At 42.6% G+C, this 13413-nt stretch overlaps 1 protein-coding gene across 3 annotated transcripts in view; it reads left to right on the top strand.

Annotated features, from left to right (window-relative positions):
• Nucleotides 1–13413, top strand: part of GALM (galactose mutarotase) — a 110095-nt gene that overhangs the window by 76456 nt on the left and 20226 nt on the right. For all 3 annotated transcript variants that reach the window (XM_072770476.1, XM_072770474.1, XM_072770475.1), the window contains one exon: nucleotides 1845–1926. In XM_072770476.1, coding sequence (XP_072626577.1) covers nucleotides 1845–1926 — 82 coding nt within the window. The remainder of the gene's footprint in view (nucleotides 1–1844; nucleotides 1927–13413) is intronic.

The raw sequence follows: 13413 nt of genomic DNA, 5'->3' as shown, positions 1-13413 counted from the left end.
GGTGTTTGGCAGAATTGCTGGCCTCTTCCCACTAGATGCCAGTATCATTACCACCCCCAGTCATGACAGTCAAAAATGTCTCCAGAACATTGTCAAATTTTGTCCTCTGGCAAAATCATCCCTAGTGGAGACACACTAGTTTAGCTTATTTTTGAGCATTCACTAAGCAAAAGCCCTCTCCTGGTTGCCCTTACACATCTTTTGCTGTGAAGCTTGAAAATATACTATTAAAATATAATCCTTTTTATCAGAAATCTGTATGTGTCTTTTCCAATTTGCAAGTAGCACAACACAGCTTTACTAAACTGTTCTTCAGGGATCCCTGCGTGGCGCAGCGGTTTGGCGCCTGCCTTTGGCCCAGGGCGTGATCCTGGAGACCCGGGATCGAATCCCACGTCGGGCTCCCGGTGCATGGAGCCTGCTTCTCCCTCTGCCTGTGTCTCTGCCTCTCTCTCTCTCTCTCTCTCTCTCTCTCTGTGTGACTATCATAAATAAATAAAAAAAAAATTTAAACTGTTCTTCACAAGAACCCTGGAAAAGATGGGAGCATCATTGGCCCAATTTTACCCTGAAGGACAAGAGAGTCAAGGTTAAGTGATTTCCCTGGGGCCACTCCATGATAACCAGAACTAGACCCCAGGCCTTCTGATTACTGACTGGTCTTTGACTCCCCCTGGGAAGACAGGCTGCATGGTTAATGGAAGTAACTCCAGTTCTGACTCCCAGGCTTTTGTCATTTGGTACAGGGTGGGTCCTCTGGATGGGAGTTGAGCCAGAGAAAGGAGAGAGATACCCCTACCTCCAAGCCTGCTGGTGATAGTTGGCCATCCAGCTCTTGTGTTTCAGGTCAACAGCTCTTGTTCTTCTGTTTGCCTAGCATGTGAGGAGAGCGTGAGAAACCCCTCTGCTAATAAGTCAAAGTCCAAAAGCCTTTCAAAACACTGATGTCTCTGACTTTTCACACTAATAATTCTATTTAGAAAAGAAAATACATGCTGGGCTCACACTGGAAAACTTTTTTTTAAAGGATTTTATTTATTTGACACAGAGCACAAACAGGGGGAGCAGCAGGGAGAAGGGAGAGGAAGAAGCAGACTCCCCACTGAACAGGAAGCCACACCTGGGGCTCAATCCCAGGACCCTGAGATCACATCCCAAGCCAAGGCAGATCCTTAACTGCTAAGCCACTCAGCCACCCATGGAAAATTTCTTTCAAATGTACAGTTGCTATGTTGAGGACTTAACTACCTACATTTAAATGAACATATTTATCATTGCTGTACGTCAAATGGGATTTCTTTCTTCTTTTTTTTATTTTTATTTTTTTATTTTTTTTATGAGAGAGAGAGAGTATGAGCTGGGAGAGGGGCAGAGGAAAAGGGAGAAGCAGACTCCCTGCTAAGCAGGGAGCCTGACATGGGGCTCAATCCCAGGACCCTGGGATCATGACCCGAGCCATAGGCAGACACTTAATCAACTGAGCCACCCAGGTGTCCCGAAATGGAATTTCTAAAGTGTTTGTCAATGCCTAAAAATATTTCTGCAAGAGAAGTTAAAAAGCAAAAGTACATGGGGCACCTGAGTGGCTCAGTCAGTTAAATGATTGACTCTTGATTGTGGCTCAGGTCATGATCTCAGGGTTATGGGATTGAGCCCTACATGGGGCTCTCCACTGAATGCTGAACATGGAGCCTGCTTGGGATTCTCTTTCCCTCTTCCTCTGCCCCTCCTCACTGCTTGTGTTCTCTCTCTCTCTCAAATAAATCTTTTTTTTTTTTTTTTAAAGGCAAAAATACAAAATAAGACTAAGCATTAGGTCTTATTTTCTTTCTCAACCTTTCCAGGGTTCTCCAAACATATATGACCATGAAGTCACTATAGATGCTGATGCCTTTTTGCCTGTGGATGAAACCCTGATTCCTACAGGTTGGTGAATTTAAACTTTTTTATGGGAATGCAGAGCTGGGGTGTGATTGGGGGAGTACTGAAACTTCATTTACCTAAATGTATTTTCTCTGTTGGCTTCCAAATTACATATAATTACCATGATTAGTCACTTATGTTGGTTAAGGTTGGGTGATCATATAATTAAACACCCAAGTCAGGACATTTTTGAGAGGGAAAGGGGATGCTATTAATAATTAACCCGGGGCAACAGGGAAATTCTAAACAACCTGGGCAACATGGCCATCCTAGCCAAGCCTAGACGGCAAGAATTCTCTGCTAAAATGTAAATCTGATACTTCTTAACACCTCACCAGAGCTAAATTTATCTAGGCATTACTTCACCAGTGCAGGACACTGATAGAGCCCGATGTGGTTTTTGATGGAGGAGGAAAGGTTGTACCCTGGGTAAGACAAATGCATATGTCACCTTTAGGATAGAGTTGGGTGGATGGGGTAGCATGGAGAGTTCAAAGTATGAAAAGGCAGGGTGAGGTGTTGCCAAACTCAAACGTTATGAATGTGTGAGTGTGTGTGCCTCCTAGGTCAAATGAATTGAGATCATCTTGGTTATTATTATTTGGGATCAAAACTAGCTTGGGATGCCTGGTGGCTCAGTGGTTGAGTGTCTGCCTTTGGCTCAGGGCATGATCCTGTTCCACATCGGACTTCCGGCATGGAGCTTGCTTCTCCTTCTGCCTGTGTCTCTGCCTCTCTCTGTGTCTCTCATGAATAAATAAATAAATTGTTTAAAAAAAGAAAAAAACTACCTTATTCAAATAGGCAAATCCATTGAAATAGAAAGTAGATTAGGAGGTTGTAGGGGCTGGGGACAGAGGGCAATGGAAAGTAACAATGGCTACAAGATTTCTTTTTGAAAAAAAAAGAAAAAATTTCTTTTTGGGCTGATAAAAAGATTCTGGAATTAGGTAGAGGTGATGGTTGCACAACCTATAAACATACTAAACACTACTGAACTATGCACTTTAAAAGGGTGAACTTTGTGGTATGTGGATTATATCTCAATTAAAAACAAGAAAAAAACAAACAAACAACCTTGGTTCATGTGTTGCCTCCAGGATTAAGTGGTGTAGATTTTTTTTTTTAATTTTTTATTTATTTATGATAGTCACACAGAGAGAGAGAGAGAGAGGCAGAGACACAGGCAGAGGGAGAAGCAGGCTCCATGCACCGGGAGCCCGACGTGGGATTCGATCCAGGGTCTCCCGGATCGCGCCCCGGGCCAAAGGCAGGTGCCAAACCGCTGCGCCACCCAGGGATCCCAGTGGTGTAGATTTGTACTAGATTGTAGGTGTACCACCATCTGTGTCGAGGGGACAGGTTGATGACCTCAAGATGGCTGACAGGGGTGCTGTTATTTGTGGCAGCTTATGGGAATTCATGTAAAGTAATTACCCCAAAGCAGGGGTCCAGAAATTCTTACTGAATTTCATTAAAATCAGAGCTGAGGTAAGTGTAGAAGGCTTAGTCAAAGAAAACCAAAGTAAACAAAGTAGAGGATGAAGGGAAAGAAGAACAGAAATCTAGAAACACACACTTTTGTATCAGCTCCTCTCCCTCTGGGAAGAAGGGCAGCTGCCTGCTGCCTCTTGACAGGCCAAGATCTCTGGCCTGTGTCTGACAGAGACTTAGAGCACTAAATGTCCTGTGTTGCGCTCCAACCTTCCATAAGTCCATCTGCTGGCAGCTACATGTGGGAGGTCAGGAAGGTCTTTTCCTCTCTTCCCACCCCCTGTAGGGGTGCTATTACTTTGGTTATCACCTCTGCTAATGAAGAGCTTAAGAATGATAGATAATGAACAGTTTGAAGCCAAGGGCACCGTAATCAAATAATCAAGGTTTACATCATCACCAATAAGTTGTATTGTGTCCTCTTCATATGATATACTGAAAAAGCACATCATTTGTGTCATATTCTGTCAGAAATGTCTAACCTCATTTCATTTAGGACAAGGCATCACATGAACCCAATTGAGGGACAGTCTACAAAATAATTGACCAGGACTCTTCAGTAGTGTCAAGGTCATGAAAGACAAAACAAGCCTGAAGAATGGTCACAGAAGAGAGTAGGGAGATGGGACAACTAAATGTAGTGTGAGATCCCGGACTGGATCCTGAGCCAGAAAGAGGACTTTAGTGGGAACATTGGTGAAATTCTAGTGAAGCATGTAGTAAAAAGTATTGTACCAATGTTAATTTCTTGTGATTATTGTACCATGGTTATATATATATCAACATTAGGGAAAGGACAGGTATACAGAGATGTACTATATTTTTAGATTTTATTTTTAAGAAGTCTCTACCCTCGTCGTGGGGCTCAAACTCACAACCCTGAGATTAAGAGTCGCACAGTCAACTGACTGAGCCAGCCAGATGCCCCCAGAGATGTACTATTTTTGTAACCTTTCTGAAGTCTAAAATTATTTCAAAATTTAAAAAAATTTTAAAGCCCAGGGCTCCAAGTAAGATATTACTTTAATTTTCCTGGACACCTGCCTTCCTTTATAGGTAAGGGCTTCTGTTTTATTTTGGCGTCTTTCAAATAATGGGGTTGTGTTTATGGCCACTAATTGAAAATGTTTATAAGAAAATGGTAAGAATGTGAGTCTCCATACAAAATAGCAACTTCCATGAACAGCAGGAATTGGAAACGCATAAATACAGAGACTGCAAAGCTAATTAGAATAATAATGAGAAATCAAGATAAATGGATTAAAATTTTTTGCATCACAGTTTTGAACGTTTTCCTAGCTCCAGGGCTGAGTTTACAGACTTTTACATTGGTCTTGGTAACATGTGTCATCTTCTGATATTTACATGACTCAACGTGAGGATGAGTAAGCTGGCCCATCTTGTCCTAGATGCGGCAGGATTGCATTTAAACTCTTAGGTTGTGAGCTGCAAGAAAAAAGTGGTGGCGGCTGCTGTTTCGTAACTGATAAGGAAGAAAATGAATTCAGTAGCTTCTAGGTGGAGGTGATGAAATTAGTGCATATTTATTTGTGTACATTTATAAAATCTTATCCTGTCCTGTTGCGTTTTGATCAGATGAGAATCACAAAAATGCATAATTCATGCCATGTAAAGATTATTTGTCACGATGGTAGGAGATAATGGTGGCAAAACACAGTAGAGCTTAACATGTAATCTGCTGAGATGTGGAAAACTCATTCATCTCAGGTCTGCACTGTGAATGGTTTTAGGACCAAATTCTATACTTTGTACTAATTTTGAACACCTGTGAAGCTGAATAGAGCTCTGGATCCTAGGATGCAAGAGCCCCAGTTGTAGTCTGGGCTCTGTTGTTAACTAGCTAGGCAACCTTCAGTGTGGGTGTGTTTGTAGCGCTTTAACATTTAACTTCCCTATGCCCTCATTTCCTTTTCTGCAAATGGGAAAGATGCTGAACTCAATCCAATTTTATGAACTAGTAAGTTTTCTTTAAAAAATAATTTCAGAGACTTACATGGGGTTGCCCAACTTTTCATTTTGCCAAGTTAGAAAGCCATGATAAATATAGGGCTATTAAAACTAATGGGAATGTATATATATTATATTTCAATTAAAAAATAATTTAAACTAACTGGGATAATAATGAGGAACAGAAATAAATAGACCAGTGATGCTTGGCTGACTCAGTCGGTAAAGCTCTCAAACTTGCGGTTGTGAGTTCAAGTCTCATGGTGGGCACGGAGCCTACTTAAGAAAAAAAGGAAGAAAGAAATAGACTACATTTATTTTTTTTAAACCCATGCTGCCATTTATAATCACCAGCTTTTCATAAAAGAAAATATTTTAACACCACAAAAGTGGGGAATTTTTTTTTTTTTAAGATTTTATTTATTTGAGAGAGAAAAAGCCAGAGACAGAGCATGAGCAGGAGGGGCAGAGGGAGAAGGAGAAGCAGACTCCCGCCTGAGCAGGGAGCCCCAAGCAGGACTTGATCCCTGGACTCTGGGATTAAAATCTGAGACTAAGGCAGACATAACCGACTGAGCCTCTCAGGTGCCCCATAAAAGTAGGGAAATTTAAATCTCAGGATAAGTAACTACCCTTTAAATTGAATTCATCTTGTTTTTTAAAGAAATGTGATAGGGCACCTACAAGGCTCTTAATATAATATTTTACTGCTATTTCTACCACCCTTCAAATCCATTAAAACACTATCATGAAAGTAAGTAAGTTGCAACAGCTTCAGAGCACATAAAATCCTTAAGTCTCTTTAACTATGTCTGTTTGCCCAGTGACACTTCAACTGAAATTATAGGGTTATTTCTTCTCCCCCTTTGTCAGAAATGCATGAAAAACAAGTGAATTGTATGTTTCCTTTGGAACTGCCTCCAAAAATGAGTGTTAACTGCACTGTGCACTGCCCTAATGGAAGAATTCATGCATCTGGCACTCTTTCAGCCAAGAACAAATCTCTAGGAGCCCAGATTTCATCAGACTCGTAACACTGACCCAAAGCCCATGAGCATGTGGCTTCATTCTGAGACCAGTCCGTGTCATTTGGTCATTTGGAGAGTTGACAGTCTAGTGGAGGAGTCAGCCAGAATATTATTCATTAACCTGGAAAATGTCAGGATAGATAGAACTCGAAGACTTGCTACAGAGGGAAAGCACTGCCTGGGGGCTCCCAGATCAAGGATGAGAATTAAATAACAACTGAAAGGGCAAGTGGAGCTTTGCCAGGCAGTGAGGAGAAAGATGTTCTGGATAGAGATGAAGAAGAAAAGGGAGTGCAGGCACAGCAGGACTGTCCCCAGGAAAGCGCTGGGCTTCTGAAGCATTCAGGGCATGCTCTTAGTGTCAGAAAACTAATGGGCCTAGAGAGGTTGGCTGGGACCATGTTAGATATGCACCAGGTTCTGGTATGGCTCCAATCCTGGATGACCGTAGGTTGCCCTGGACTTTGAGTCTGATTTACACAGGCCAGACTCACAGGTGTACCTGAGTCCAGTCTTAAACACCCGGATATTCAGCCAGAAGTGGACTGAACCACAAGGCCACTTCCTTGAGACATGGTACAAGAAACCCGTTAGACCAGCCACACTCTGTTAAGAGTTCTGGGGATTGATATGCAGTATCTAGAGATTGTGGTTGTGCTGAATTGAGAAAAAGGAAGATACTGTTTATTTGTGAGATGAGGTGAAGGTTTATGATAATAATAGCTAATATCTCAGAGAGGAATTTATAGATGATAATCTACACTAGATTCCCATAAGGTAGTTTCTGTTAATTTTTCATATTTAACAGATATAGAACCTGTAGCCCAAAAAGTTTAAGTAACTTACTGGGGATCACCCAGTTAACAAGTGGTGTGAAGCTGGGATTCAAACCTAGGGAGGCCAGTATTTCAACTCAGACTCTTAACTAGACCCATACTCTGCAGACCCTACCGTGGGGTTAGATGTCAAGAAGGGTTCTGGGATAGGGAAGCGGGATGGGAGGGGAAAGAAAGAAAAGTAAACTAAATTCTTGATAGTATAGATAGCCAAGATCACCATGTAGTCATGACCTGGGAAGTAAGCCAGAAAGAAAAAGCTTCAACAGTTGTCAGTTCTCATTTCCTTTCTACCTTTTATATAAGTAGCCTTACAGCATCTCCATTGTCCTCCCTTTATTTTGACTTTTCTGCAAAGAAAACAGAAAATAAGTTATATTGGAAAGGGGGGAGGGGAGGAGAAAGACAAAGATGGAGGCATAAGAGGCTTTCCTGAGACTAAAGAGCATGAATAGAAGTGCCTGGCCGTGTTAGACTGACCAGGAAGGGAATGTGGAAAAGGAACAAGTCGAGAAGAGTCCAGTTTCAAGCTCAGAATTATTCTCCGGGTCCCCTCAGTAATCTCGGAGGTCATTGTGCTGTTGCAATGTAGTACCTTGTTTGGTAATGCATCCTGCTGGCTCTTGGTCTTCTCATCTGCCAAATCTTGTCATGATCAGGCTATTGTTGCAGGTCTGCTGTCTTCAGGTATTCACACTGGTCATTTCTGTTGAAGGTGGTAGGAAGTTCACCAATATAGTAGAAGAAAAGCTTAACCATGTACCTGGGTAGCTTTCAGTTATCTGGAAGGTTTACTTACAATGAGATGCCTCGTTTCACCAGCAGGGTGCTGGGCAATGACTTCATTCTAGATCCTTTGGCTGTCTCTGGCTTTCCCCTGGGCTGCTGCCTGGTGGTGGGGAAGCTCTGCAGAGGCTGGCAGGCCAGTTTGGTCTCCTTGTGTATGAATGGCTCTACTGTCAGTTATTTTGTGAACCATCCACCATCCTGTGCCTTCTACTCTAAATCCTTGTTTGTGTGTTTATTTCTTTTAGATTTCTCATTTTAGGGTAGTAAAAAAATCCTCATTATTTTTACTTGGAGCTCCCAGAGAGAAAAGTCTCTCTTACCATCATTGTACCAAAAAAGAAACCAATGACTCCTTACCTGAACTCACTATCACAGGAAGAGACAGCTGCAAAACATGTCTGAAAGAATGGCTCACAAAGGAGAATTTGTGGTGGATTTGGAGGAAGCTCGGGGCAACATTGTAACCATGAGGACTTTTATCAGATCATTCTTTGAATTCTGTAGGGGTTTGTCCCAAATGCTTTATCTGACAAATTGCAATTTCTTTTTTCTTTTCTTTTCTTTTTTTTTTTTTTCAAATTGCAATTTCTGTAGCTTCATTTAGCCAGCCTCCTTTTGACTTTCTGCCAAGGCCCTTAGGCTCCCTTCGAAGCCCATGTCTTTCTGTGATACAAAGATGTTTAATGGTCCCAGGCCCTGCCTTTTGGGACTATTAATTTATACATATGTTTGTTTTTCAACTCCTTCCTTTTGTTTGCCCTTCATACAACTATTTCTGAGAGAAATGCTGATGCAGATCTAAACTTTGCGGGTGTTTTTCACCTTGGTTATAGATATTTGGTAAATAATTTTTCAGGTGAAGGGAAAACCCACTGCCATAAGAAAGTAGCACCTCTTATTTTACAGTAGCTGTGAGACTGTGGCCGAGGTACTCAGTAAAAAGGGACCTTCCCCCTGTGTGTGTTTGGGGGAGGGGCGGAGCCTTGGCCTCCATTTTGCTTGTTGCAGGCTCACCTCACCAGTTGGGCGTTATCACACAGGAAGGAAAGGGATATGTTGCCATGCAGTTTTCAGGAGCCAGAGCAAGCACATACCATGAAATCCCCTTGTCTTAAACTCATAGCCCCCGTTTATACCTCTACCCCAGGCAGGGCCCTCAGACCTAGCAGAGTCTGGCTCTCGTTTTGCTCCTACCTTTCTTCCTGTTAGCAATTTGGGCAACATATAAAATGTCTTCAGCCCTTTCAATCAGTAAAACGCAGAAGACAACAGCCTGTATTGCGTGGCTTCTTCATTCTCCCCCTTTCTCTGTGCATCTACTGAAAAGCTATCCTCCTACTGAAAAGCTATCCTTTTCCCAAAGCTCAGTGAAAAAACCTCAGCAAATATGGGGGTAGCAGAAGCCTTCAAAGGGCCCATTCAAATAATTTAGTCACACGCACACCCCCACTCTCCCCCTGTAAATTTCTGCCATTTTGCCATTCCTGAGGGCTTCCAGGCAAACAATATTCTTTGTGTGTTGTTAGGCTGCAAGACTCCAGCATCTTTGCTGTTCTTTTTTTTTTGGGGGGGGGGGTAAGTTAAAAAAAAGAAGAAGAAAATATGTTGAATAAAATAGGAGAATGCCTCACCTAGCTTCTGAAACTACTGCTCTGGATGTAATTCTGGGCACTTTGGCATTGGCAGTGCTGTCTGGGTCACGTGGTCCTTGCTCACAGGTGTCTCTCCCATGCCACAGCTACACCACCACCGGAAGGCCTCTGCAAGGCTGATAGCTTGGTTCACCTGTAGACCAAGAGCAGAGTCTGCAGCTAAGCTGTCAGGCTGGGTTTGCACATCAGCAGTTAGTTTAGCTTTGCTTCTTCTGAGCAGTTGTCCTCCCTACTTGAAAAAAAAAATGCAGCCCATAAAGCATTTGCCACTACTTAGGATGGGCTCCTACTCTGTTACTGAGGTATCTTCAGAACTTCTCGAGTGTGTGTTTATGTTTGTTGTTGTCAGGGCTGTCTGTGTAGTTTCCCGAAAGTGCAACTCCTGGAAGCAGTTTATCAGGAAGGACCAGTGTGTGATCGGTGTCCACAGAGAGAGGACATTCCAATGCCAGATCTCTGTACTGCCATGTCGGGCGTTTAGCTTCAGGACCTGAGTCTAGTGTCCTGTCCAGTGGCAACCAGAGAAAATTGGTTCCCAGGAACCCTACTCAGGTGGGAAGCCAGCTAAATATGAGCAGGTGAGAAAATTCAGGCCTTCTGTTTCCCCAGAGATTAATTCATTCCCAGGGTTGTAAACATTACACGTCCCCCTTTCGCCTTCCAGAACCGTGAGACTCGGAGGCAGTGTGGGCAACCTGCCCAGCAAGATATTATCATGTACACAACATTGTGCAGAACCAAGCACGTGTCTTTCATAGGCATTTTTGGCACATGGCTTTTTTTTCCCTTTAATTTTGCTGTTCTTTACTTGCAGTCGTAGATAAGGAATTTAAAAAGCAAAAAAAGGAATGCTTTGACTAGGTCTTTTGCCTCTTAAAGTAACATTAGTAAAATTCTATCTTATTCTTTTCCTTGAGAAAAGATACCTTTTATTTTTATAGAAATCTACCCAGCCGACTCTGTCCCCCAGCCCATCTGTGTTCACTCGCTATTCTTGCGGCTCTTGGTTTTTGAAAGCGCCTTCTAAAATTACATGAAAGCAGCTCCATTTTGACAAAATTAGAATTCTGGTACGAACAGCTTACCGTGAGGCTGTGGAGAAAGGCCCAGCAAAACCTTTGTATTTTCTTCCACCCTGTCTGGGTTCAACCCATAGTTCAGTCAATTTTATAATTACTTCCCTAGGGCAGGTCTAAAGTCTCTGCTCTGGAGAAATAACAAATTCCAAAATAGTCTCCTGTTTCAAAGATGGTGCAAACAAAGACTGTTTTGATCTACATGTTTTAATCATTCTGGAGCTTCTTACAGAAAATTCCTTTAGACTTTCTATGATTCTAAAATGTTGGACATAAGGCTAGCTTCAAACCTACATCAGGACGGGTCCTCTTTCCTTTTCCTTTTCCCCCACTTTTACCTTTTCCCCCACTTTTAACTTTTCCCCCACTTTTACCTTTTCCCCCACTTTTACCTTTTCCTTACCCCTTACCCAGTATTGTTAGTCATAACAATATCCTACCATACCATTTCTTAAACTAAGACTGTATTTTTTTTAGAGAAGTTTTAGGTTCACAGCAAAATTGAGCAGAAGTTACAGCAATTTCCCATATACCGCACAGCACCCCCCTCTCTCTTCCACATCCCCCACCAGGAGTGGAGCATTTCTTATAGCTGATGAGCCTACAGTGACATATCATCATCACCCAAAGTTCATAGTTTACATTAGGGTTCACTCTTGGACATAGGTATAATGACATGTATCCATCATTATGATAGCACACAGAGTAGTATTCACTGCCCTAAATATCCACTGGATATAACAGTAGTAGTTTCAACCAATCCTTCAGTACGCTTCCTCTTTCCTTTTGAGTCTCCCCTCCCCCCAATATTGTTAAGTCATCAGGACCTGCTGATTTTTAACTCCTAAGTATTTCTCAAATCTGTCTCCTCATTGGGTATCATTGATTATAGGGTTCTATTTCCATTGTCACTATCCTGGTTAGGCTGTCTTTTCTTGTCTAGATCACTGCCCGGCTTGTATTATGAGTTTCACAAATTGAGAGCAGTGAATGAACAAACGAATCTGGAGAATAGCTCTCTAACTGTGGGGGGAAAAAATCTCTTTAGATCTATCCTCCATCTGGTTACTAAACTTATCTATCTAAAATGCAAATCTTACTTTGATACCCCCCAGCTTAAAAACCTTTTACGTGGCTCCCAGGCCAGCTGCCTCCCAGACCCATCTCCCAGCGTGCCTTACTCATGCCCCACACTCCTGCCACCCACAGGCACCACCCAACTCCCCCTTCTCTGTTGCATAAACCCTCTGCTCTTCAAGGCTATGTACTTCCTCCTTAGAAATTCTTCCCCCCTCCCTCCTGCTTCCTGGAAACAATAGATTCTTTGTTGTTCAAGGTTTTTTGTAATGACAGAAACTCTTTAGAGCTCACCCTGTGCCCAGAGCTCACCTTTCTTATATTCCCCTGCACAAGTCTGCCTGGGATGATCTATCAGGATTTAGTTACAGATCTAAAGTAGGGAGCTGGAAGGGAGCTTTAGGCTTGATCTCTTTAGCTTCAAGCAAAACTATGCTGAACACAAAAATGAAACCCAGTAAGAGCCAGGCTATACATTCTAGGAAAGGTACTCCTTCCTTTCCCTACACTCAGTCTCTCTCCTGTCTTCTCTCTTCTTGACATTTGTTTTCAATAGAGCATATTAATACAATACTGCAGGATAACCAGAATTCAGAAATCCTGGGCATGGGTCTCCCTTTTGCTACCTACCAGCTATGCACTCAAGTCAGCCAGGAAAACTCACTGGGCCTCATAACCTAATCTGCTACCGTTCATCAGATGGGGGTTACATCAGTTGAACTCTGAAGTCCTGTTGGTTCTAATTCTGATTCAGAGACCCTGTGGAATCTCTAAACCAGATATTCATCACCAAGGTCCATACATGTATGTCTGGGAAGATAATGAGAGATTTTCAGGGAATTGCTGGCCCCCTGAAATTCTGTGTAAAGCCCTGTATGAGCTGATGGCATCATCTTGGTTCATAGAGGGTTTGTCTTTTTTAAGGCGGTGGGAGTGGTTGTCTGGTCCTTTTTTCCTTTCAAGGTAATGATAGTTTATGGTTATCCTACTATGTATTATAATATATAAAGATAGCCATTGTTTTGGAGATGAACACTAGTGTGTTTTCTTTTTTGTAATCTTCAGCGTGGCTTTAAAGTTTTTTTTTTTTTTGCTAATTTATCATCAGTTGATTTTCTGAAGGGATCTAGAAGACTAGCTTAGCTACAGGAGGAAGATAGCATTCCAGGAGAAAATAACTTCTCCAAGGTTCCATCTGGAGGAGCAGCAACTGCCAGGGGTGAGGATTGGATGGCTTTTCTGTTTCTGCTTGATCAGATGAATGAAATTGCCTTTCTGTAGCCACTAGCAGTCAGGACTCCAGGCCAGGCCATCAGTCTGTGGAATGTAGGAGCAGGCAGGCACGCTGGGGCCCCGCTGTAAGTGAGAAGCCAGAGCATGGTGTCCTGGCTGTCACCTTCAGCTCTGCATTTCTGGAGACAAGCACCTCGAGCCATGGGTCTGCTCCCCAAGCTTCTTCGTTTTCCATTCTTATCACCGGCCCACACCAAGCACCTGCTACGTGTCAGGTACTATGCAAGCCCCAGGGAAGCAATGTGCCCTGCCTGCACGGAGAACATGCAGCCATGTA

Source organism: Canis lupus, chromosome 12 (assembly GCF_048164855.1).
Source record: "Canis lupus baileyi chromosome 12, mCanLup2.hap1, whole genome shotgun sequence".
In the NCBI taxonomy this organism is placed as follows: domain Eukaryota; kingdom Metazoa; phylum Chordata; class Mammalia; order Carnivora; family Canidae; genus Canis; species Canis lupus.
This window is presented reverse-complemented; position numbering and strand designations above follow the sequence as displayed.